The sequence below is a fragment of the Ostrea edulis genome, chromosome 8 (genome assembly GCF_947568905.1).
Source record: "Ostrea edulis chromosome 8, xbOstEdul1.1, whole genome shotgun sequence".
In the NCBI taxonomy this organism is placed as follows: Eukaryota; Metazoa; Mollusca; class Bivalvia; order Ostreida; family Ostreidae; genus Ostrea; species Ostrea edulis.
Window position 1 is genome coordinate 42,558,082 of NC_079171.1, and position 27,566 is coordinate 42,585,647.

The 27,566-nt window shown below is 36.0% G+C and overlaps 3 protein-coding genes across 16 annotated transcripts in view; 2 read left to right on the forward strand and 1 right to left on the reverse strand.

Annotated features, from left to right (window-relative positions):
• LOC125662394 (uncharacterized) overlaps nt 1-27,566 on the reverse strand; it is a 1,158,266-nt gene that overhangs the window by 183,210 nt on the left and 947,490 nt on the right. The gene's annotated exons all lie outside the window — the stretch shown is intronic.
• LOC125661719 (uncharacterized) lies at nt 764-7,176 on the forward strand. 6 transcript variants are annotated; one of them, XM_048893859.2, is made up of 3 exons: nt 764-886; nt 3,259-3,600; nt 6,112-7,176. In XM_048893859.2, the coding sequence occupies exons 2-3, from the start codon at nt 3,265-3,267 to the stop codon at nt 6,817-6,819; spliced, it is 1,044 nt and encodes a 347-aa protein (XP_048749816.1). In that variant the 5' UTR covers nt 764-886; nt 3,259-3,264; the 3' UTR covers nt 6,820-7,176. The 6 variants fall into 6 exon arrangements, with proteins under 6 accessions (XP_048749816.1, XP_048749815.1, XP_048749814.1 ...); XM_048893858.2 differs by having other exon boundaries at nt 818-931; XM_048893857.2 differs by lacking the exon at nt 764-886 and adding an exon at nt 2,208-2,300.
• The window catches only part of LOC125661680 (sodium- and chloride-dependent GABA transporter 2-like), a 33,916-nt gene continuing 18,099 nt past the window's right edge, over nt 11,750-27,566 (forward strand). For 2 of the 9 annotated variants that reach the window (XM_056146169.1, XM_056146172.1), the window contains exons 1-5: nt 11,822-11,890; nt 14,733-14,887; nt 22,009-22,131; nt 25,737-25,871; nt 27,210-27,344. In XM_056146169.1, coding sequence (XP_056002144.1) covers nt 25,781-25,871; nt 27,210-27,344 — 226 coding nt within the window. In that variant the 5' untranslated portion in view covers nt 11,822-11,890; nt 14,733-14,887; nt 22,009-22,131; nt 25,737-25,780. Of the gene's footprint in view, nt 11,891-14,402; nt 14,667-14,732; nt 14,888-20,541; nt 20,738-21,838; nt 21,903-22,008; nt 22,132-25,736; nt 25,872-27,209; nt 27,345-27,566 lie in introns of those variants that run through there. The other 7 variants (XM_048893781.2, XM_048893784.2, XM_048893782.2 and 4 more) reach the window with 5 other exon arrangements.

A 27,566-nucleotide genomic window follows, 5' to 3' on the forward strand; every position in this document is an offset into this window, starting at 1 on the left:
TAAGTGATTCCCCCTATCCCGCTCCCCGTCTGACTGACAACTCTTATCACTGATTATTCTGTCTACAGCCTGCAGGCCGCTACATTTTTCGTCATTTCTAATAAATGAAAATCTTTTACACCTAACATGTTTTTCTGTTATGATTTACATGGAAACAAACAGAACTGCAATGTTACCTTGGAGTAAGAGAAAATTTTAACATATAAACGCTTTCACGTCGACATAATTATTCACTTTCAAAATACACCTTAGTTCGAAATGGGGCGTTTTTATCCTGCCAGGATAATAAATGAATTTTTTTTTTTTATAATTCAATCGAGTTAAACTCTATACATTGTTTGAACAAAGTGTATAAATTACAGGCATGTAGAATAGAAAGGGGGAGGGTCCGGGACTGCCCCTTCAACTTTTATGACAATAACAATTGTTATTTTGTTATGCAAATAAAAGATATGTTGAGTATCCCCTCCCACTACCTTTCACAGTATTAGTGAATGAGAAGAATGTAATTAACATTCAACATCTACCCATCCCCACCTTCGCACGATTTAAGATAATGAAGTATGAGTTTGAAATTCATTTAGAGGCACACACAGCAGAAGACTCCAATTAACGCAATGCTTGTCAAAATTATTTGAGAAGCCATCAAGTTTTAATTCCAGTTCCACCCCCTTTTCACTTTGACAACCCTCATTATCTGGATTTCTGAACTCAAGCATGATCCGCCACCATAAATCTTTTAAAATGACCTCATTTCAAATTGGACCTGTCCAACTTTATCAAACAGCAAAACTGCAGTACTAGATAAATAGTGCTTGTGTGCACTTATATCTGCTTCCCACAGGTGAAGCAGACCTATCCGTCACGTGAAGTATAGCACGAACAGGTAAGTAGCACGACAGAGGGCGAAATCTAGGGTACTAATAAACAGGTACGTGTATTGGGGGAAGGGAAGGGGGGGGGTGATATACAGGTATCTTGGGGAGGGGATGGTAGTATACAGTCGGGTATTTGGAGGGAGGGTACTAATATAGGTATCATGGGGCAGTGATTTATACATGTAGGTGTGAAGGACATCATGAAGGGAGGTAATATTAGGCCAAGTAAAATTAATTAGTAGATTAGCATTCCCGCCCGCCCTTCGAAAATCGCCCCGCCCCGATTTTTTTCATTTTTCAAAATTACGATTTCTGGATATTTTTATGTCCGGTCCGGTATCGTAAACGTACTTTGTTTCACTTAGCCTTTTAGAAACCCAAATACACATGTAACTATGATTTATAAAGCCTTTTCTCAATGAGAGAAGGCATTTTCGAGGTCAAGAATACCATGGCGAAAAATAAAAAATAAAATCCTCCCACCCGCCCCAATTTTTCGTGAAGTTTGAATGATAATCTACTAATTAATTTTACTTGGCCTTAGTAATAGACCGGTATTTGGAGGGGGTGGGGGTGGGGTTAGTGATGTGCAGGTACATGTGAAGAACAATTCGGCGAGATGTAGGGGTAATGATATACATGCGATGCGAATATACAGGACATTTTTGGACATATCTATATGTACAGCTAAAGGTGTACACACACACACACATATATATATATATATAACTTGTGTATATACATAATGTCAGGTATATACATGTATAATGTACTAGTTATCATTGTCATGCTTTATCAGCACTGTTCTATAACACACCTGTGTTCACCACACCTCTAGTCCCTGTAATTTTCTGTCGTGTATCAATCAGCAATCAATCGAAAACTACTTCGTGTTCCGTTACAATCGATGAGTGATTTAATTTATTGATAATGTCCAGGAGGATTTTACAGGTTTTATAGAGTTGAAATATGTCGCGGCCTATTTAGTCATTTGTACTATTTTCTATCATTCTTAATAAGGTAAGATCAATAAAATGACACACATTTTGAGGGTTTTGGGGGGAAAAAATAAGTTCTCCTAATAAAGTCATTCAAGAAATCAAAAGATTTTGTCATTTATTTCTCCTTGAGTGGAAAAAAAAATGATTGCTTCTTTTATCGTTTAGTACATTTTTCAAAACAAGAGACCACGATTTACCTTAAATTTGAAAATTTTAGATGGGGGCTCCGGTTGCACCCCCTTTAAATCCGCCACTGGTTGGATCGTACCCCGTGGGACTCCCCTTGCCCCCCCCCCCCCCCTTTCCCTGAAGCTAATGTTTTTTTTTTCGGAAAGTAGAGTTCTTCTTTCACAAGTCATCAATTACCGTGTTCCTACTGTATCCTGTGTAAAGTTGGCTACAAATCTGTGAATAACAGTGGGTTAGTTTCAAGGACTCTAGCTTATGTAATGTATTTAAAGAATATTGTCGTCGTGTTTTTACTTAAATGTCACGGCATTCATTGATCTGTCGATGAATACATCACCGTGTGCCAAACATTGTACGTGTACAATTTCAACAGTTCAATGTGTCCTAACTTGTATAGGCGTGGATCCTAGTTTTTATTTCTGAAATAGTGAAATTTGACATGAACTCATTGATTTAATGTTCGTTTACAATTAATAATTAATTGATGCCTGTAGTTTTCTGTCGAATTGATGATCAAATAATCTTCCTCAGTTTCCTGTGTATCTCAATGACACTCATTAATATTTATACACGCTGGATTGGATGTATAAAGAGTAACGCCCCTCCGGACCCTGAGCACTCCAACAGGGTCACCCCAGGTAAATAGGCCATGCCTACCTCCCACGTAACTGCACAGACAATATTTTTCATTGAATTCGCAGTCTCTGCCAGTCTGATGGTAGTTTTATCTCCAGGTATTCTAGATGTTTACAATATATCGACAATATAACATTCTGGCTTGGGTTTCTCGAAATATATACATGAGTTGAAATAATTAATTTTTTTTTTTAAACTGCTCAAATAAAAGAATACTTGAAGTTAGGTTAAAGATTTTTTCGAAAAATTTAAGCCTGGTATATGTTCAGGTATTAGATGTTTACAATGAGTCACAGTCTCTCTCTCTCTCTCTCTCTCTCTCTCTCTCTCTCTCTCTCTCTCTCTCTGGGGAGAGTATATACATGTGACTATTTTGGTTTTACTATCTATCCCGTTAATGGGGAGGGTATACTTTTTTTCACTAAGCTTTTGTTTAATCTTTGGGAGGAGTAGGACCTCCAGGCCTCTCCTCTGAATCCATGCTTGTTTTATAGATTGAACAACCGTGTAATAGATGTACATAGTTTAACATTCTGAATTATGTCCCTTTACAGGACACGATGGCGGATTCACGACCCACTATCAAACTCCCTATAGTGGACATGTCCAAATCCAAGACGGACCGACCCGAACTGGCCAAAATTGTAGTGGACGCCTTAGAAAACATCGGCTTCCTCTTCATTGATAACGTGGAGGGCATTGACTTTGACCAACTTTTCCAGGCCTGCAAATGGTTCTTCTCTCAACCCTGGGAGAAAAAGAAGAAGTTATGTAGGAAAAACTGGGTCCCTGAAAACAAGAATATCTACCGTGGGTATTTCCCCGTTGTGGAGGGGGAACCGAGTCGCAAGGAGGGGTTTGAATTTGGCCGGGCAGTGGAACCTGGTGATGTACAGGTAATGATTTCAGGAGAAAAGGAGTGGACTTCTACTTCTGTCTTCATAACTTGTAACAGAGACACAATTACATGTTATACATGTCTCTGATTTTAGTGTCCATGTGCTCAGGAAGGCAGGCGTTTGCCTTAGATATGTATGACTTTCTGACAGTTTACAAAAACTAGAATTATTCGGAGTTTACTATGCCGCAGTTAAAATTAGAATGATTGATATTCGGGGTTTACTATGCCGCTGTTGAAACTATTATCTGGACACATATATATCTGGTTCCGGGTTTGAATAGGTCCTCAATACCCCTTGCTTGTCGTAAATGGGACAGTCCTTCGGATGAGACCGCAAAAACCGAGGTTCCGGGTTACAGCAGGTGTGGCACAGTAGAAACCCCTCCCTGTTCAATGGCCATATTAAAGCACCCAGCATAGGCCTAAATTTTGCAGCCCTTCACCGGCAATGGTGACGTCTCCGTATGAGTGAAATATTCTCGAGATGGACAAAAAATATTATACAATCAATCAATCTAGCCATTAGCCACCGGTATATTCCCGGTATTCGTGTAGACCATATGGACACAGTAACAGTTGCGTTTTGATTGTATGCATCTTGTTTTCTCCTCCCATTTGAGAATTTTTTACTCTGACATGTAAAGGCACCAGCCTATGAGGAAGTAGCACAAAGGTTGACCATTTAGGGTTCTTTATCGTGCCAACGCTTGTAGTGACACGGAGCCTCCATTTTAAAGGTCAAATCCAGTGTGTGTGTCTATAACTTGCGATTGCGTTATCCAATTTTTATTTTGCTGGCTAATTATATGTAGTACATTAATGGCTCCATGCAAGTAGCCCAACAATAACTATATTTGTATTACATGTACATGACGGCATCATTGATAAATTAAGCTATACTTGTAATGTTTTGGATACAAGATTAGCAATAATTAATGCAACTAGCTCTGGTACTTCATTGCATATTGCTAACTGTTTGTCGCTATAAGAGCTGTATTCTCGACTAAAAATGACATATACGCTGGATAATTACTCGACAGTTTCCGTAAACTCACTTGGTAAAACAAACCCATTTATGGATTTTTCCGCGACATTGCGCAGGGAAAATACTGCCCTCGTAAGGTCATGTGGTAAAATTTCTACTCTGTGTTTTATGCCTATACATCTTCAAAAATAATGAATAGCATTATGATTTAATTAGGTGTGTTTAAGTGTTCACTTGGCCCACAACTGATTTCACAGAAATAGAGTAGGGTGTTAAAATACAAGAAGTTTACTTTGCCAAGCCCCATTCTCTTAAAAAATGTGACATTGTCTCTTCAATATTCTATCAAGTGCTACAGTATATTTTTTTTTTACTTAAAAATTCCAGTCAATAAAGGTGGGGAGAGGCCACTAGGCTGATATCATATATTATATATTTAAGCAGTGGCGGAATGCCAGTGATGCTTTGTAAATTTGTTGCGAAAAATAACGGGGGGGGGGGGGGGGGGGGCTCTAAATGATAAGGATATGGTCTTTGTCAGAAAAAAAAGGGAGGGTGCATCTTCCCTCATATGATATGCATAATAGTACATTCTTACTTTGCAATGAAGAATATTTATAACTTATACAAATGTAAACTACAAATAATATGTTGTAACCACATTAGATTTATTTTTAATTTATTTTATTGATTCACCATAATCGTGTTACACAAAATGAGATAATGACAATAAACCAAATACTAGCAGTTCATATACAAATATGTGGGGGAAAAAAGTGTATATATACATGTATTTGACATGCACATTTAATATTGCATATAACATTAGTATAATAATTATAACACTTTTGTTGCGTAATTCAAAACATTCATGTAAAAATTCACATAACCTTCTAGCATGAACTGCATTGACAGGGTTGCATAGTACTTTACAATGGTTTTCCTTTGATATATCATCATTTGAATTGTAGATGTTCAGAGGGTAACATTTCTTTCTTATATCTTTATACATAAAGCTGTCATGAAAAAAAAATGTAACTCATCTTCAACATTGGTCTTGTAATTCCTGGTTCTTTCTAATTTTACTGTAAAACAGTAATTTTCCACATTAAGAGAATTCAATGTTTTATAGTTGCATGTTAACATCAATAAAATAATTCTTCAATTTACATTTTTTTTTTAAATCGTTTAATTTAAAACAGTCATAAGCATGTATGCGTCGAATTATTGATTTTATTTTGAAACTGAATACTTTGTATCACAATGTAATTAACCTATGCGTATTTTATTTTTCTATCACGTTTATATATGCAATGCAAACCAACCGATAACATTCCCTAACGTTACTTCAAGAAAAACATGTCTTTCAAAAATTTATAAATTCAAAGTAATTCAAAGTACTATCATGATATAAATTTTATAATTAACCGCTTCTGATAACCTCTGCTTGCATATATAATAGCAAATAATAGATATGGCGCTAGCACTCTAGATAAGCTTGTTTTTCTTTTACATCTGTAGGTGAAACCAGAAAACTGGTATTATGAAACCTGTCCTTGGCCGGAAGAAGACGGAACTTTCCCTTTTAAGGAATACATGACCTCCATGTATGAGGTCATGCATAACCTCGCCATGGACATTTTACGCTTGACAGCACTCGGTCTTGGCTTACCAGACGACGCCTTCACTTACCTGTTTGATAACAAACCGTGTTCCACCTACCGCATCCTGCACTACCCGCCATGGAACGGCCCGCCCCCTAGCAACGCCCGGATCGAGGACGGGAAAATCTTGACAACGCCTGATCATTCCGACTCAAATTTCCTCACACTCTTGGCAACATTTAACTACACCGGTCTCGAAATAGTCAACTGCGAAGGAAATTGGGTTGCAGTGGAACCAAGGCCAACAAGTCTCGTTATGAATATCGGCGACCTTTTTGACCGCATGACCGGCGGGAACAAGTTTCGCGCCACACGTCATCGTGTGTTAGACATAGGAGTCGATCGATTCTCAGTTCCGTTCTTTTTGGAACCGTCCTACTTCAGCGATGTCGCGGTGAACATCATCAAGAAACACAAAGGAGAAGAAACGCATGATCCGGAAAAATACGGCTCCTACATGATCCGGGTCGCCAAGTACGAACGGAAGTACTTCGAGTATAAAGTACTTCCGGACTTTGAAAAAGTTGGTGAGCGTCTTGGATTAGTAGATCCAGTGGGCTCCTAATTCTGAAATTTAGAAACTCGTGAATCAAAAGGTTCGATGTGGGTTCTTTTGTAAAATTGATCAAATGAAAACATCAACCTTATGAACTGAAGTTTGAAACCATTGTATGTTTTTGATAACGAAATGTTTGATTTGAATGACCAATTTTTGGTTCTCATTTCTGTTTTAAGATAAGGGAACAAATCATACACTTCATGTACTTTGTGTTTATAGTATCGCTACTTTTAATGTACTAGTTAGTACTTTAGAGGAAAACACTGTTATAAAGTAAACACTCTAATTACAGATTGTTTATCCTCCTATTTATACGTCACGCAGAACTATATACAGAACACGAATTAAAATGTGCTTTTCATCTTCTGAATTAACTATTTATAGATGAGTGTTCCCTTCTTCGAGTTTTCTTCACCCGAAAACGGGCCGTAAAAGTCGGCCAATGTTTCCTAGTTTCAATGGTGTGTAGAAGGACTCTATGAACAGAACGTGATGATGGGTCGCTTATTTCCTATTTTTGGAATTTAATTAATCCTATCCCTGATTGCAGGGGCAGGGAGCTAATCAGTGCAATTATACTTTGATGTGATCTGCAATTGCCTATAAAGTACAACTCCCAGGGGCGGATCCAGCGTTGGGCGCATGCCCCTTCCCTTCCACCCCTTTACAAATATGACCCATTTTGGAAGAGAAAAAAAATACGAATGTCAAAAATAACTAAAATGTATGTATCTTGTTTCGTCACAACTCCATATTTACAGGCCCATTAAGCTCACTCCCACCCCCACCCCCTGTTCTGAAATACTTCTGGACCCACCACTGGTGCTTAAAGGGTGTAATACATAGTACTCACAATATACAATACTGTAATAAAGTCAATGTATTTCCGGAGAAGGATTTCCTGTCCGTTGAAAATTGAATTATTAAACACCCCGCATGATCCACGCCCACAGTACTGTGCATTATCATTTTATTATAGTGCACTAGGAAGTCGCACTGCAGGCAAGTGACCCAGGATAACTGGTATACACGGTTTGTTTAACAAACAATTGTATGAGTGTTGCACACGTGAAAGATCTATATATGCGGTTCAATATGGGGTCAATTTGTATGTAAAACTTTGATCCCCTATTGTGGCCCCATCCAACCCCCGGGGCCCATGATTTGAACATTATGTCAGGAAGCTTTCATGTAAATCTCAGCTTTTCTGGCTTAGTGGTTCTTGAGAAGAAGATTTTTAAAGTTTTCCCTATATATTTGTATGTAAAAATTTGATCCCTCTCCCCCCTTGTACATGTACATGTAGGATAGACCTAAAATGTACCATTCAGTAAATTTTCACTTATATAGCGATGTGGCCAGCTTTAGGTACGGCTCTTTAAATAGGTGTACATGACACTCGTTAGCAGAACGGTTAATTTATCGGTAAACGGGGCCGCGACTTTCACGTTTATTGCCGTTAAAAATATTAGGTTTTCTCGTCTATAGTGATATTCCGCTTAGGAGGCACTTAAACTTCCGCCAGAGTTCGTTTGCACACAAACCATGTTTGTGTATAGACGTACAGTGTAGGAAGTCTCGGAGGACGGGCTTAGTCTGCATGGCCCCCTTCCCTAAATTCCGTTCGCGCACTCTCAATCATCGCCAGTCTGTTATAAGCTACAGTCCGCATCAGTACAGGGGGTGTCGGGATATACTTAATGCGACCCAAAATGTAGCAAACCCCCCCCCCCCCAACCACCACCAAATTGGGGGAGGGGGATGAAAACCGAAACAGTGCATATTACCTTTTTAGCTCACCTGAACCGAAGGTTCAAGTGAGCTTTTCTGATCACATTTTGTCCGTCGTCTGTCCATCTGTCTGTCTGTAAACTTTTCACTTCTTCTCCAGAACCACTGGGCCAATTTCAACCAAACTTGGCCAAAAGCATCCTTGGGTGAAGGGCTTTCAAATTTGTTCAAATGAAGGGCCATGTCCCTCTCAAATGGGAGATAATCACAAAAATACAAAAATAGGGTGGGGTCATTTAAAAATCTTCTTCTCAAGAACCACTAGGCCAGAAGAGCTGAAAGCTTCCTGACATATTGCAGATTCAAGTTCGTTCAAATCATGCCCCCCGGGGGTAGGATGGAGCCACAAGGGGGGATCAAAGTTTTACATACAAATATATAGGGAAAAACTTTAAAAATCTTCTTCTCGAGAACCACTAAGCCAGAAAAGCTGAGCTTTACATGGAAGCTTGCTGACATAATACAGATTCAAGTTTGTTCAAATCATGGGCCCCGGGGGTTGGATGGGGCCACAATAGGGGATCAAAGTTTTGCATACAAATATATAGGAAATTTTTTTAAAAAATCTTCTTCTCAAGAACCACTGAGCCAGAAAAGCTGATGTTAACATGAAAACTTTCTGACATAGCGTAGATTCAAGTTTGTTCAAATCATGGCCCCCGGGGGTAGGATGGGGCCACAAGGGGGATCAAAGTTTTACATACAAATATATAGGAAAAATCTTTAAAAATCTTCTTCTCAAGAACCACTGAGCCAGAAAAGCTGATGTTTACATGAAAACTTTCTGACATAGTGCAGATTCAAGTTCGTTCAAATCATGGCCCCCGGGGGTTGGATGGGGCCACAAGGGGGATCAAAGTTTTACATACAAATATATAGGGACAATCTTTAAAAATCTTCTTCTCAAAAACCACTGAGCCAGAAAAGCTGATTTTTACATGAAAACTTTCTGACATAGTGCAGATTCAAGTTTGTTCAAATCATGGTCCCCGGGGGTAGGATGGGGCCACAATAGGGGATCAAAGTTTTACATACAAATATATAGGAAAAAACTTTAAAAATCTTCTTCTCAAGAACCACTGACATAATGCAGATTCAAGATTGTTCAAATCATGGCCCCCGGGGGTTGGATGGGGCCACAATAGGGGATCAAAGTTTTACATACAAATATATAGGAAAATCTTCTTCTCAAGAATCACTGAGCCAAAAAAGCTGATTTTTACATGAAAACTTTCTGACATAGTGCAGATTCAAGTTTGTTCATATCATGGCCCCCGGGGTAGGATGGGGCCACAAGTGGGGGATGGGGTCAAAGTTTTACATACAAATATAGGGAAAATCTTTAAAAATCTTCTTCTCAAGAACCATTCGGTCAAAGAAGTTGACATTTACATGAAAGCTTTCTGACGTAGTGTAGATTCAAATTTGCAAAAATCGTGACCTCCAGGGGTAGTTGGGGCCATAATAGGGACTAAGGTTTTACATGCAAATATATATGGAAAGTCTTCTGATATGGGCCAAGGTGACTCAGGTGAGCGATGTGGCCCATGGGCCTCTTGTTTAAAAAGAGGAGCCAAGCTAGGAGAGAGTTTACAACAGCCGTGTCTCCCACTAGATCCGCCACTCGATCGGGAGGGGACACCCGGTATTTTGCAGGATTTCGAAAAACGGACATTTCTAAGGTTAGATGTGTTGTACGAGCTCCAAGTCAAACCGACATAATACCCAATGTTATTAAGATGCATGTCGGGCACGAATCCAGGAATTGCGGTTAGGTTGGGGGGGGGGGGCAACTTTTTTTAGGCAGAGTGTCTGGGGGCCGCCCCAGTGGGTCCAGGGCAAAACCCTGGTGGGGTTCCAGGGGGCGAAGGCCCCGGAAGCTCCTGGATTTTACAGATTTTATAGGACTAGATATGCATGTGTCTCCTATGTAGTAATTTTCTGTCATTTAAAATGACGCAAATTCTAAGGGTTTTTGGAAATTAAAGGTAAGTTTTCTCAATAAAAGTAATTCAGTAAATCAAAAGATTTTGTCATTTATTGGAAGAAATTGTTGCTTCTTTTATCGTTTACATTTTCTACCACGATTCACCTTAAGTTTGAAAATATTTTTTTTGGGGGGGGGGGGGGTGCTGCGACCCCTTAAATCCACCACTGCATGTACAGGCTGAAAATTCTATGTACATGCAGGATAGACCTAAAATGTACCATTCAGTAAATTTTCACTTACATAGCGATGTGGCCAGCTTAAAAGGTACGGCTCTTTAAATAGGTGTACATGACACTCATTAGCAGAACGGTTTATTCATCGGTAAACGGGGCCGCGACTTTCACTTTTATTGCCGTTAAGAATATTAGGTTTTCAGACGTAGACCCCCCCCCCCTCTTTTGACCTGCGTTTTCCTTAATTTTACATGTACAGTATCAAATCTATATATTTTGGCTTCCACTGGTGGAATTATTCTCAGCCCAAATATGTCTTTTTTATTCATTGTATTAATATATTATTATGATGATGATGATGATCAATGATAATGATTAATTTAGATGTATAGGACACACCTCGTAGAAAACTAGTCGGATTTAATTTTACGCTTTGTGAGTAAGTAATGCAGAATACAATCACCATTTTCAATAATATTGATGATAGTACATGTAATAATAAATCTTGGCCAATTTTAAATTTGATCCGATTAGATTCGAACAAAGACGAAATGAACCGATATAAAAACGTCCAATCAAATAAAAATTAGCTGTTTTAAATTCGCTACCGCGAATCTACGTTTGAGAAGCGGTAGCGGATTCAAAACAGCTAATTTTAATTAGATTGAAAAACAGTCTAATTAAAATTAGATGTTAGATCCGCTCGCGTACTCGCATACATAACTGCGAGTACGCGAGCGGATCTAACATTCAATTTTAATTAGATTTATTGAAAAACGTCTTGAAAGCCATTTTACAATTTAAAGAAAAAGTAAAAAAAAAAAAAAAAAAAAAAAATGAAGAAAAGAAATTATATTATGGGACACCACCAGATCCTCGTCTTTAAAGGGTCTGCCACGTACTGTCTATATTCTGTAACTTATTCTATTTCAGCTGAAAACGAATCTCTAATCAGATACCGCAGTGAACGTATTCGCATATTTTCCGGGAAAATACTTGTTGCTCGAAATATTCCGTTACTTATTCAGACCGGAAGTTGTTTGAAATGTAAATTTTAGGTCGTGGATATTACAGAAAAGTGCAGTGTGCCTTTGGTTCTGGACTCAAAGTCAATTTTATTGAGGTAAGTGACTGATTTTTTTTAAATATGATGTATCAGATGCTTTGTCTGGGTTATCATGAACGACTGTCCAGAGGATCAAAGATGGCGGAGGGTAGACGAATATCGATTTCGAAGATAGTGCAGCTGCAACATTGACTTTGTTTTGTTTTGGGATTTTGTGCTGAAAAGAGGTCACTGTGACCTGATTTTCATGGCTGTGATTTTTAGATCTATCGATCAATTATCGTTATGGCGACAGAATACGGCTATCAGAAGTAATGGATAATTAAATCTTTATTTAGACCGGGAGACTGACAATTTGCGTTTTTTCCTCCCTATTTAGGACTGTTACTGTTAGATCTAACGCGATTAAAGAAAATAGTTGTCATGGTGTTAAAAAAGAGTTCACAAGATGCTCTATATACAAAAATTACTTCAAAAAAGCGGGCACGTATGTGTATTAATAAGGATAATCTGACAAGGGTATTAAGTTTCATTTCAATGGCAAAAGCTGTATAGTTAAATCCCATTTATAATCATGGTATCTTATCTAAATTATGCAAATGTAATTGGATTTTCCAGATTAATCCATGGTTATGGCATGTTAATGTCAGGGTGTGTTTCATGTGGTTAACATGCACATTAAAATGTATCGAGAATTTATCAACTTGATCAATGTGGACATTGTGGAACACACAATACTGTAATATATATATACATGTATGTGTGTGTGTGTAGATAGCAAGATGGATAAATATGTCTTTCTTAATATGTCTTTTTCCCCCAAAAAGCATTTTTATATGTCAATCTCTTTGACTTGGGAAAACCCCCAAAATTCCTCAATTTACTTATCTAGAAATTCCCAGTATCACAAATTGTTGCATTGTGTGTATGGAAAAAAATATATCGTGTTATTTCAGTTTTTACTTATAACTTCTCGCACATTTCGACAAGGCTTGAAAAATAAAATTTCCAATTTGACCCAAAATGTTGATAATTTTCCCAATCTAATGGGATCCAGACCCTGTACCGAAAAGGACAGTGACAGCCTTGGTTAAATGTAATCTAGTACCTTGAGGTTGAACCTTTGTTGTGGTACAGACACTTGTAGATTTAATGAAATTGAGATACACAGATGTAACATGATTTAGAAGTTATGCATGAATGTGTGACATTTTGTTTATGGACACCTTCCATTCTTGTAGACCTGTGGGAAGGGTGTTGTAAATACCTGAAAACAGCCCTAAGGGTGCCACATGTGGGATGTGATTTGTTACCAAACAGTTAAATGAAAAGAATATCACATCATCTACATAAAATGGCTGACTTTCTTTAGAAACACAACTGAAATTGAATACATGTCAGTGACATATCCATTGTACCCTTTTATATCTTATTATCTAGATGGTTAGTACAGTGGGTTAACTCATTAGTATGACGATCTGTAGGTCAGGAGTTCAAATCATGCAGGGGTTGTTAATTATTTTTGCCCAGGTGACTTTCACTATAAGTGGCACTTTTTTTAAACTTAATATTTAAAGGCAAATTTTTAAGTTTTGAATTTCAGAATATCATAGTGTATATTCTCCAGTTTTTCATTCATAGCAATTTTCTGAGGTACGTTATATTGTATATCTGTACAGATGCATTCAGTTTTTTTGATATAAACATGTCACAAGTAACTTTGGTATTTAATATACATATAACATGTACACAATGCCAGTTTATAATTTATACTAGCGATATGTATTGGATTTATTCCGCTCATTTGCACTTTCACAGAAAAGATTAAGGAGAGACACCAGAATGGGTGTTTTTACTGAGTGGAGTGTACAAGCTAGTAACCATTTATTTTTGCTGTACTCTTACCACTCCTAATGTTTAAAAAAAAAATCCTGGTTGATATAAACTTTCATTGTTTTTGTAGACAATCTTATATTCGGTGTATTTCTGACTCTATATCATGTATGCAGGCACACTGTGTACTGGATTTCGTTGGAGAGTTTTAAATACAAATTTATCTGTGTCTAATATATATGTAGTGATGAAACGATTGTCGCCGATGATCGATTGTCGGTCGTTCAGAGACCCACGATGCTACTAATCGATTACAAAATAAAAGCCGCCGACATCGTTGACCAACTAAAATCCGAAAATCACTTCAACTTTGTTCAAATTTTATTTTCTGTATGTCAAACCCGATCAAAAATAAGCAAAGAAAGTGGCAGGAGATATGAAGGACGGTAACAACAATGACATTCAACAGTCAAAATAAAGGAGTCTATCTCTGATATCTTTGATACATTGAGATTATAGATAAATTCCATTACTTGATATATTGGAATTCTGATTTATATACCAGTGAATAAATGAAACAAAGAAGAATTCAAATGTTGTTTCCATACATTTAATGGTTCTGTTACATCTAATTTGAGGGGGAAACACTTAAATGCCAATTCCGATTATAATCGATTATTAATCGAGTACATATGTGTCCGATTATTGCCGATAATCGATTGTGGTTTTAGGTCCAATTGCCCATCACTAAATATATGTATGATCAATGTTATATCAGTATTTCACTACAAACTTAGCATTAGTATTAAATGAAAGATATTCTGACCCTCTACTACAGGGTCATCAGTTCAGAAGAAAAAGGGTGCCAGAACTAAAGACTTTGAATTGTATCTTTGACATGATTAAAGTTTTCTACAGACTCTGAGGGGCTACTACCTTCACCTTCACTTTTGGGACATAAAAAAAGCATTCTTGAATGTCACAGCACCTTCTTTTGGAAGTTAGTTTTCATCACTTTCATAATTGCTTCAATATAACATACACAATTTTTATGTTTTTAATTCAGATGATTTCTATGACAAAATGAGAACTGGCAGTTTGATTGATTCCGTCTTCTAACCTCAGTGCAGTTCCACTATAATGACTATACCACAAATGGAATTTAATTTGACCAAAGTTGTAAGATAATGAACTCCATTACCAGGGAGGGCAGTAATGATGGTATTTGAACATATAATGTATGCACACAGTATACAGGGCTCAAAATTAACATGTGCCCCGTCAGTATGTGACTGGTTAAAAGTCTGGTGAACTGACTGACATTTGTTTTAGTCAATCCGATAGGACTGGTTAATTTTCTAAAGCATCATTTTGGAAAATATACTTATGAAATCTTATACACACATTTGGCATAGATCTACTTCGATCTGTAGATATCAGACAAATTGGATTCAAAAATTATAAATCCCACATATTTTAAAAGTGTTACATTATTGTCGGAGGCATATTGAGTTAAATTTCATTTTGATAACATTATTGGAATATGTTTAACTATTTCTGGAAAACTCTGTTGGACTGGTAATTTTTTCTGCGGACTGGTTGATATTATACCCCATCAGTCCACCAGTCCGTGACATAAAAAGCTAGCTTCAAGCTCTGGTATAGTGATGGTATTTGAACATATAATGCATTTACAGGGGACATTTTACCAGTAGTAAATAGAACCTTGATAAATCCCTCTGCATGTTCAAATCATGACATAAGTGTAAATGTACTTATATTTTACTATCATTTTTCATTATTATCAGAATCCAATAATACACTAATATTTGGTTCAGGGGTGGGTACTGGAATGGAGTGGACTGTATTTGGTTCAGGGGTGGGGACTGGAGTGGGGGAAGAGGTCCATGCCACCCCTTTGTTTGGAATTCGATATTTTGAGCATGTCCTTTTGGGCTGACCATATTGTTGAAAATTTACCATATTATGGTTAATGCATGCATCCCTACCCACCACTTTGAACATTTTCTGGATCGATCACCTAGCTCATTCTGTATATCATTATGATTAGACATGCATGCTGAAATCAATTTAACCAAATCTAGTTATAACAGCTAATGTAATGACATGAGTGGTGAAATATACATATAATTAAATTATTATTACCAGTCAGATTTAACAAAATGACATTTACATATTCCATGTGCTATATATATCACACAATCAGCTAGTTCTAAGTGCTTCAAGATCCTGTTATTAGTTGAGATATATTCTCTTTATGATATTCAGGAAAGACTATTTTTAAACAACATTTATTTTGATTTATATTTAAGTCTCTGGCCCTTTGATTGAGCAGATTACAGGACTCGATATATATACAGATTGTTTAATATTATATCCCCCCCCCCCCCCCCCCCCCCCCCCACACACACACACACACTCCCTATAACTGTGTTGGTTTTACAAATTTGTCGTGTTTGATAGAGTTTGCTGACACATGCCTTTATTCTTGTGATACACGCATGCAGCGGTCATATACTGGTGGATATAGTAATTAAAACAAGACTTAGTGTAAAATTATGTTTTTTAGTACTGGTAATTGAATTCTATGCAGTTGTTTAATTATGACGTAAACTCGAGCTTTCATAAATTTGTATCATTTCATTGTTTTTTGAGCAACACTTGGAGGAGTGATTTTTAATCCAGTAACTTTTTTGCTTCAACATTTCCTTGATTTCAAGACTATTAAATACACTTAAGTGATATTGCATAAAACCCTGATATGAGAGAATAATGATAATATGATATGGCTTTCAACAGCTGCTTTCAGTGACACACCATTTATAATTGTAATTCAGTCTGTCAGTCTCTGAGAGGGAACTTGTAATTGACTAGACTTCAAGTTGAGTGCTACAAACTGCTGTACTGTGATAACAACACTTTTGTGTACCAATCTGTTCACTGTCAATGTTACTCCACATGTAGTATGTATATTGAAATTTGGTCCCTGAATTCAAACGGTATGTGGTCAAATTGAGTTTCAGTCATGTTACGATGTTACAATGTCACGTACAAGCTATCTAGATGAAGTGTCACAAATTTTATATGGGTATACATTCAAGATGTTCAAAGCCTTAGTTAGCATGATCTCATCCCAGCGACCTGTAACTTTCAGTGATGGAATGGAATTTTTATTGGCTTGTTATAGTTGAGGTTGTATTATGGTATGGTGCCGTGTGTGGGCGTGTATATCAGCACCTTTCAGGTGAGATAAAAATAGAACTCATAAGACTATAGGACCTTTCAGGTGAGATAAAAATAGAACTCATAAGGCTATAGGATCATCAAACTTCTTACAAATGTTGTCTCAATGATTGGAGGAAGAAGCCTGTTGTATCAAGGTCAAGGTCAACCTTATATGAGTATCAGTAACCTTAAACTTATATGCAGGAAACAAGATAGAGATGGCACTATAATGTATAGGCTTTGTGCAGTGTTTTTTTTTCTCTCTACTGTGTACTGGTCGATTCAGTTGGGGAAAATAATATCAATATAGAACAAAATCAAAATTTTCTTCAACTTTAAAAATCAACACTGAATAAGCCATTATATCTTAGAGAAGAAACAAGCATTCTAGTTTTCATTGTTAAAGATTTTACAAATGAACGATATCTGATCTACTTTCTGTTTAAATTCAAGAGGAAATTAAGAAATTAGTTAATTAACACTACAATATTTCATACAATTGGGCCATTTTTTTAAAGCTTCAAATGTGGGGAAAATTAATAGTATTTCTTTGATCTTGAGAGCGGTATAGTATTTATTACCAGAAGAAAAATATGCTGGGCTAAAATAATCAAACACATATTCAACCATTAGAAGGGTTTATAATGAGATGGTGACTGTTTCTGTGTGTCAAATCAGCACCCTGTGACAAAAGGCTACCGATAATCAAACCTGCTACACGTTCCCCACGGTGAGACAAAAATGCCTGCGATATCTCAAGGGCACAGGTCGAGGTCATACTTCCATTGATACCAGTACTTATAAGGTAGGATCATCAAACTTTGTATACATGTTTCGTATGCTGTTGTTTGAACATATTTTGCATAATATTGAACAGGTTTGAACACAATTAAGTTCTGACAACTTACAAGGGTCTAGCTTGCCCCATGGTGCCAATTAAGTACTAGCTGTTGTATTTTTATAAGTAATTCTTTATTAGTATTACAGTGAAATCTGGTATTTAACAAAGCCATCTGGGTAAAAACTAACATTTTATCAATATATTCCAATTATTATAATTAGTAAAAGTGTCAAACGAGCACGGTCATGGACATTAAGCATTTGGATGTTAATCTATTCTTCGATTACTCCTGCATGTATAAGTATATAATGTGTGTATATTGGATACTAGGCATATTTGCAGCATGAACATCGCTCTTTTCATTGATAATCTTCAATTAAATGATAAAAAATGATTGAGGTATGAGACCAAGACAAGCCCTTAGTAACAGGGCAAGACAGAGATATGTCAGCCCTCAGGGCAATAATACAGCTTTTATCTTGATTAGTCCAAATTACATGTACAAATGTTAATGACTATGATGCAGGGTGAACTGCATGTCTAATGTATCAATTAATGTACTGTTCTGCAGTCATCAGAAATTTGATTCTACTCATGAAAAATGATTATTATAATTAAAGTTCTGATGGATTGATTGAATATTGTTTTACGTCCCTCGAGATTATTTCACTCGAATGGAGACGTCTTGACCTCTGCCGGTGAAGGGATGCAAAATTTATAAGCTGGGCCTATGCTTGGCGCTTATGGCCATTGAGCAGGGAGGGATCTTTATCATGCCACACTTGCTGTGACACGGGACCTTGGTTTTTGTGGTCTCATCCGAAAGACCGCCCCATTTAGTCGCCTCTTACGATAAGCAAGGGGTACTGAGGACCTATTCTAATTCTAACCCTGATCCCCACGGGATAATTAAAGTTCTGATTCAGTCCTTCAGAAACTTGGCTGGTCAACACGGTGCAGTGGTGTTATTTATAACAGGATAAATTCTAGCAGTCGATTGCAGTCACATAATATGTAAGAAACACCCCTCCCCCTCCTCCTCCCACTTCTAACTTTTAATTGTGACTTTCAAGAGGCCTTGAGTGTTTATTATTTTTCACAAGGAAATCAGATACCGGTATATATATTTTTATATCTCCTCATTCTGTTTATCAAAATACATTGTCAACTTCAAATGTATCAATTTCTAGTATTTTGCGAGTGATTTGGACTTAATTATAGTGTCAAACTTACAATTTTGATAATTTCTGCTAGAAATCTTATACAGTATATATATATACATAGATACACACATATATATATATATACAGAAACTTTGTAATTTATTTAACATAAGTCATGCATACTTGTAGGTTATGAGATAAATGAAGTGCACACACATACATGCAAGGTGAAGATAATGAATAGTGATCAATCTCATAACTCCTATAAGCAATACTAAATAGATAGTTGGGCAAACACGGACCCCTGGACACACCAGAGGTGGGATCAGGTGCCTAGGAGGAGTAAGCATCCCCTGTTGACCGGTCACACCTGCCGTGGGCCCTATATCCCGATCAGGTAAACAGAGTTATCTGCAGTCAAAATCAGTGTGCCAAGAATGGCTTAACAATTAGTATGAAACACATCAGACAGCATTTGTCCCAATGATAGGTTGTATTGACGAACTAAATCATTATAACGACCATAGAATTTGTGAAATGCTGACTTCAATCGAGACTGTTGAAACTCCTGTACCATCAACTTGTTTGTCAGTAGCTTACCTCGATTTAAAAACTGACTATACGCAGAACAAGCTCTTGCATATAGAATCAGTTGAGATATATAAACACCATATGCAGGTGATAATGGAATATGGCTACATAAATATGGGAAGTTGATGATGGAGAAGCTGGAATCATCCCGTTTGTCATAGTGTTGAGTTGTCAGTTTGCCGTTGTAATGTACATGTAATACACACACACATGGTGTTTCATTCATACACAATGATGTGTACCTTCAAGTAAGTTCACTGCTCAAACTATTGTATGCTAATGAGTTTGTAAATCTGCTAACAAGGGTTGATACAGAGAGTCTGGGTGTGTTATGAAATTCAGTGTATGCATGTTTTCACCTTTACGTCAGGTACTGTACCGAAGTGACCAGTGTTAAATGGCTTTTTTAAACAATCAATATTCTGGTAAAAATATGTGGCTTCATGTTTTAAGTGATGTTTAATGTTCGTCTTGGTACATTGTGTTGTGGCCAGAATAATCTTCCCCTAGCTGACAGCCTGTGTGTGTATCTGATGATAAATCAATTAACTCCCGACCCTGGCCAGTGTTAATGGATTTATTGAATTTTTAGCTATATGTCAGGTGGAAGATATTGGTTTGACATTGTGGTGAGGATGCTGTCTGGTGTACTGGTTTTTTTTTCCAAGGTAGGAGTGGGTTGCATTCAATTTAAAAAAAAGATAGTAGCTGACTAGCTGGTGAAGTGACCAGAAATATGATTTTTTCACCTGCAAGCTGTTTGTAATTATAATGATATGTGTACATATATGTTGTGGTTTTTGTTTTTGCCTGAAAGATTTGCAAACTGGTAACAATATCGTAACGGGCAAGTAAAATGACTATATAAACTATTATATAGTCTATAGTATGAACACACAGATCATTTCTCACCAGTCTGACCGAGTTACAATTTGTAACCACGTGCATCATAGTAGAATTTTAATCAGGCAGTCATTATTACAATATCATCACGCTATTTTGTGTATCTTAATTTTACATGTTTTTAACTTCCTGCGTGATGGCATCATTCCCACATCAAGGAGGTCTTTCGATGAAAGAAATCTTTTGTGTTTCTCGGAATAAAATGACTTCACTTTGCACTTAGTGAAATTCTTAAGTCTGGATAATTTTACGATGGGATATAGGTACCTAGGAGTCCATTGTCCAGATTGTCAACTCTAAATAAATCGGGTTTCTCCCTATAATCAGGTGATTAAATGCTTGTTGTCAGGTTCATTTTATAAGAACGATTTTAAGCTCTCGTCCTGTTGGTCTGTCAGTGTCTGTAATAATCAGATTCGGTGGGACCACCCCCTGCTATTATTCAGTTGTGAACATATATAGTATTAGTATAAAACATGTTTAGTGGAATGTTGCCATAAAAACTTCCATTTTACATATTTAAAAAAAAAAGATAGATGTAAAGCCAATTCAACTTAATTAGTAGATTATCATCCAGGGTCAGCAAAAAGTATGAGGCGGGTGGGAGGATTTTATTTTTTAATTTTTATTTTCTGGGGAAAAAAAAGACAAACGATTTTTTTTCAACAGATGCGCATCATTTAATGCCAGGTGAAAATCAATCTAATAGTATGCTATTTTCACTGACGAATTCCAGGTTAAGCTCTAATTTCAAACAGAAATATACCTAACTTCTTCAAGATTTATGCCTGTAAGAACGCGAGAAATTAAGAAACCCATATAGATCTATTTTCTTCACGTGGCTTTTCACGTTGCTATACCTGAAATGTAAACAAGAAGTGTAAATTAATACTGGAGTTGGACATGAAAATATTTCGGAAATCGCAAGTTTCGCAAAATAAAAAATTTCGGGGCGGGCCAATTTTTGAGGGGTGGGCGGGGATGATAATCTATCAATTAAGTTGAATTGGCCTAACTAGATAGCCTGTAGTGTATACATGTATATAATACATGTATTTTGCTTGATAAGACTTTTACAAAGCCCGAGTGGCCAGTAATAAATTTCATATGTACCATTATTGTCCAATAAAATTGTATGGATGGGATATCAGCTCGTAACAGTGCCATAAAAAATTTCATGAATCTTGAAAATGTGATAGTGTGAAAGCTATTTTAAGCAGGTTCATTAGTCAATAAAATCATTGCACTTACAGTGTAGTTCATATCAATGACAGGCAGTCAAAGTAGCCTGAATTTCTCAAATGGTGACAATTAACGTACTGACGAGGACAGGACAGGGAGAGAGACGTAATCGCGTGGGTCTTCCACTTCATTTTTATGTACTGAATTTCAGAAATATACGCACAATATCACGTCAACAATTGTACAAATATCACTTCAGTCCACCATGCAACAGATATATATATACTGGTATTGCCAAGTGTTTACATAAGTAGGTGTGAAGTTAAGAAAGAGGAAGGGGATGGGATGTAGTTAATATGTGAGATATGTGGAAGCGTAAATACCATTCCAGATTAGTATTTTTTTTCTTTCTATAGGTTCTGGGATGACTGAAAAGTGCCCCCTGGAGTCCAAACTGAACTTGGGGAAACTCCAAGCCTGAGTTATAACGATGTGATTTGATGGATGTACGGAATTGACCTATTATACATCTTATGAAGGTAAATAAAGATGTACAGAATTAATCTATTATATCTTATGAAGGTAAATAAAGTGTAGGACATGTAATTTTATTTGTTTCCGTTTGTTATCATGGTTTTCCATCTGTCTGTAAACTCTTTAACCTACATGTAGACTTCGGTCAATATTTCCTTTTAGTTGAATGTAAGATAGTGATCATTTGATGACTGGTCTTCCGACACTTCATACCTCATTGTTCAGTCATGTATAGTGAATTAGGTTTCATTGACATATGGCCTGGTCCATTTATTTGTGTGTTTAAGTGTGTGTGATTTCATTCACCCATTTCACCACTGTCATAAATGTTTCATAATACACATTCTCTGTGCTAAATACTTACAGTCGATCGTAAATTTCATTGAAAAGCTTAAAAATGTTGGGCACATGTAAAATAAGACTTAACAATATTTCATGTGAATTACACATCACAAATTCACCTTACAATGTCACATTAATCAATGAGTTATAATGTTTACATGACAATGTCACATTAATCAATGAGTTATAGTGTTAACATCACAATGTCACATTAATCAATGAGTTATAGTGTTAACATCACAATGTGACATAAAACAACACTAAGTAATAATGTTAACATCACAATGTCACACAAAACAACACTAAGTAATAATGTTAACATCACAATGTCACACAAAACAACACTAAGTAATGTTAACATCACAATGTCACACAAAACAACACTATCAGATATCACAATGTCACACAAAACAACACTAAGTAATAATGTTAACATCACAATGTCACACAAAACAACACTAAGTAATAATGTTAACATCACAATGTCACATTAATCAATGAGTTATAGTGTTAACATCACAATGTCACACAAAACAACACTAAGTAATAATGTTAACATCACAATGTCACATTAATCAATGAGTTATAATGTTAACATGACAATGTCACACAAAACAACACTAAGTAATAGTGTTAACATCACAATGTGACACAAAACAACACTAAGTAATATTATTATACTTTCATGTAAAATACTCGAACCTGATTGGTCGAGAAGCATTTGAAAAAACATATTGTTACCCTCTGAGAACAAAAAACACGCGCCCCAGGGTGATAGTATCTAGCAACGGGTAACAGCTAGTACTTGACAACGGGTGATATTATAAAAAATTATCACATGCGTCAAATTTATGCGCGTACGGTTCGCCGTAGATTGCTAGACGACGTCGTTTGAGCGTTTGTAATAAACGCGAGTACCCGCATCGAAATACGAAATATCGCACGACAGTGATTGATCAAATGTCAACAGACGTAAGTTTTTCTGCTTTCCAGTTTACATAACATTCAGTATAATAAAACAAATATTGCATGTACTTGAGGGTAACATTGAAATTTTTACCCCTCGAGAAACCATTGTCAATCTCGGCTACGCCTTGGTTGACAATGGTTTTCTCGGGGTGAAAATTTTCAATGTTACCCTCAACTACATGCAATATTTATATAATGTTACCGTCACAATGTCACACAAAACAACACTCAGTAATAATGTTAACATCACAATGTCACACAAAACAACACTAAGTAATAATGTTAACATCACAATGTTAAACAAAACAACACTAAGTAATAATGTTAACATCACAATGTCACACAAAACAACACTAAGTAATAATGTTAACATCACAATGCTACACAAAACAACACTAAGTAATAATGTAGATATCACAATGTCACACAAAACAACACTAAGTAATAATGTTAACATCACAATGTCACACAAAACAACACTAAGTAATAATGTTAACATCACAATGTCACACAAAACAACACTAAGTAATGTTAACATCACAATGTCACACAAAACAACACTAAGTAATAATGTAGACACCACAATGTCACACAAAACAACACTAAGTAATAATGTTAACATCACAATGTCACACAAAACAACACTAAGTAATAATGTTAACATCACAATGTCACATAAAACAACACTAAGTAATAAGGTAGATATCACAATGTCACACAAAACAACACTAAGTAATAATGTTAACATCACAATGTCACACAAAACAACACTAAGTAATAATGTAGACACCACAATGTCACACAAAACAACACTAAGTAATAATGTTAACATCACAATGTCACACAAAACAACACTAAGTAATAATGTTAACATCACAATGTCACACAAAACAACACTAAGTAATAATGTTAACACCACAATGTCACACAAAACAACACTAAATAATAATGTTAACATCACAATGTCACACAAAACAACACTAAGTAATAATGTTAACATCACAATGTCACACAAAACAACACTAAGTAATAATGTTAACATCACAATGTCACACAAAACAACACTAAGTAATAATGTTAACATCACAATGTCACACAAAACAACACTAAGTAATAATGTTAACATCACAATGTCACACAAAACAACACTAAGTAATAATGTTAACAACACAATGTCACACAAAACAACACTAAGTAATAATGTTAACACCACAATGTCACAGAAAACAACACTAAGTAATAATGTAGACATCACAATGTCACACAAAACAACACTAAGTAATAATGTAGACATCACAATGTCACACAAAACAACACCAAGTAATAATGTTACCATCACAATGTCACACAAAACAACACTAAGTAATAATGTTAACATCACAATGTCACACAAAACAACACTAAGTAATAATGTTAACGTCACAATGTCACACAAAACAACACTAAGTAATAATGTTACCATCACAATGTCACACAAAACAACACTAAGTAATAACGTTAACGTCACAATGTCACACAAAACAACACTAAGTAATAATGTTAACACCACAATGTCACACAAAACAACACTAAATAACAATGTTAACATCACAATGTCACACAAAACAACACTAAGTAATAATGTTAACATCACAATGTCACACAAAACAACACTAAGTAATAATGTTAACATCACAATGTCACACAAAACAACACTAAATGATAATGTAGATATCACAATGTCACACAAAACAACACTAAGTAATAATGTAGACATCACAATGTCACACAAAACAACACTAAGTAATAATGTAGACATCACAATGTCACACAAAACAACACCAAGTAATAATGTTACCATCACAATGTCACACAAAACAACACTAAGTAATAATGTAGACATCACAATGTCACACAAAACAACACTAAGTAATAATGTAGACACCACAATGTCACACAAAACAACACTAAGTAATAATGTTACCATCACAATGTCACACAAAACAACACTAAGTAATAATGTTAACATCACAATGTCACACAAAACAACACTAAGTAATAATGTAGACACCACAATGTCACACAAAACAACATTAAGTAATAATAAAAAGATTATGAAATTCTTTCTGTTTATATTGAGTCACATAAAAATGATTGTCACAAATCATCTTCCTGTAGGCAGCATGTAATTTTCATTAAATACAAAGATAGACTTTTGGGAAAAGAAAAAAAGTTGGAAATCAAACTTTAAACAAAGTTTCCCACCTTTGACTATGATGCACATGATACGTGTTATTGATTTTTTATTTTAATTTTACAGGAATTTTGATTTTGTTTGACGGATATTCATCAAATTTGGCAGCAATGGGGGAAAACTTTGCACAATGGAATCTCTTACAACTGTCCTTTATCGCGGTGTTTCCTGCTTATTTGGCCTACATACGGATTGTGAATGGTAAATTGCTAAATTCAAAATCTTACTTGTTCATGACCTTCTGAATTGCATGCATTGATATTATTCCAGCATATTATGTTATACAATAAAACATGGTTGTAACGAATCGCCAAGGCCAGTGAAAAATAGTTTGTTTTAATGACACTCATGATATCAAATAGCATTTTTGTTATTTTCCTTTCAAGGGAGAATAAATATTACTTTGCAATAAGTGTGAATTGATTATTGACGAGTTCATTATGAGTGTGATTTACTCAATTTATGAACTGTGTATTACTCATGGGAGTGTACTTTATAGAGTGAATTCATTATAGACATGTTCATTATAAGTGTTTTTTACTGTAGTTATGAACTGTGTATTACTCATGAATGGCAGTGTATTTTATAGAGTGAATTCATTATAGACATGTTCATTATAAGTGTGTTTTACTGTAGTGATGAACTGTGTATTACTCATGAATGGCAGTGTATTTTATAGAGTTAAAGTAAAACATGGTTATTGCCAAGTAATTTTTTTTTAATCTGATGAGTTATTCTTATCTACATGAGGAGTGAAAATCACTATATTATGAAAGATAATTCATTATAAGCACATTCTGTTTAACAGTGTGTACTGTATTTCGGTTGAGCATCACTGAAGAGACATTATTTGTCGAAATGCGCATCTGGTGCATCAAAATTGGTACCGTATAAGTTTTACATTAACATGATAAACTACATTTGAACAGGTATTAAACTTTGTGTAATGCAGAAATGGAAAATGATTGATTGAATATTGTTTAACGTCCCACTCGCGAATTTTAAACTCATATGGAAATGTGACCATTGCTGTTGAAGGGCTGCAACATTTAGGCCTATGTTTTACACTCATGGCAGATCTTTATCATACCACGCCTGCTGTGACACGGGGCCTCAGTTTTTACAGTGTCATTCGAAGGACCACCCCATTTAATTAGTCGCCTCTTACAACAAGCAAGGAGCACTGACAACCTATTCTAACCCAGATCTTCATGAAAAAAATATTTGTATATGTTTGTGCTGTGTTATACGTGAGTTTGTTTTCGTTTTAGGTATGGCCCTGGTGTCTCTGTATATGGTTGTGCTGTGTTATATGTGAGTTTGTTTTCGTTTTAGGTATAGCCCCGGTGTCTATATGTGTATATGTTTGTGCTGTGTTATACGTGAGTTTGTTTTCGTTTTAGGTATGGCCCTGGTGTCTATATGTGGATATGTTTGTGCTGTGTTATACGTGAATTTGTTTTCGTTTTAGGTATAGCCCTGGTGTCTATATGTGTATATGTTTATGCTGTGTTATATGCGAGTTTGTTTTCGTTTTAGGTATGGCCCTGGTGTCTCTCTATGTGTATCTGTTTGTGCTGTGTATGCCAGCCATGCTGATTCAGATGAAACTTGGGGGATACAATCAGAAAGGCCTTGTGGGACTGCTCTCTCGACATCTGCCTATCAGTAAAGGTAAGTCCAGCACCTGTTGTCTATAAGTAAAGTATAGGCTGTGAAGTAAAGGCTAGGCCATTAACAATCGTAAGGTCAACACCTGGTTACCCAGTTCATCTTGGGTCTCATTGTCCAATCGTTACAAAATCTCTACAACTTTCCAGTGATGTTGCTATTGGAAATTTTAGAAAATGTTCAATCATTGCTAAATATGATCTCTTACAAGGCCATTTTCTGACC

Bases quoted from the DNA above. Each gene is read 5' to 3' on its own strand.
- LOC125661719 (XM_048893859.2), top strand. From the start codon at position 3,265: ATGGCGGATTCACGACCCACTATCAAACTCCCTATAGTGGACATGTCC. The intron at 3,601-6,111 runs GTAATGATTTCA...TTACATCTGTAG, and splicing joins TGGAACCTGGTGATGTACAG to GTGAAACCAGAAAACTGGTA.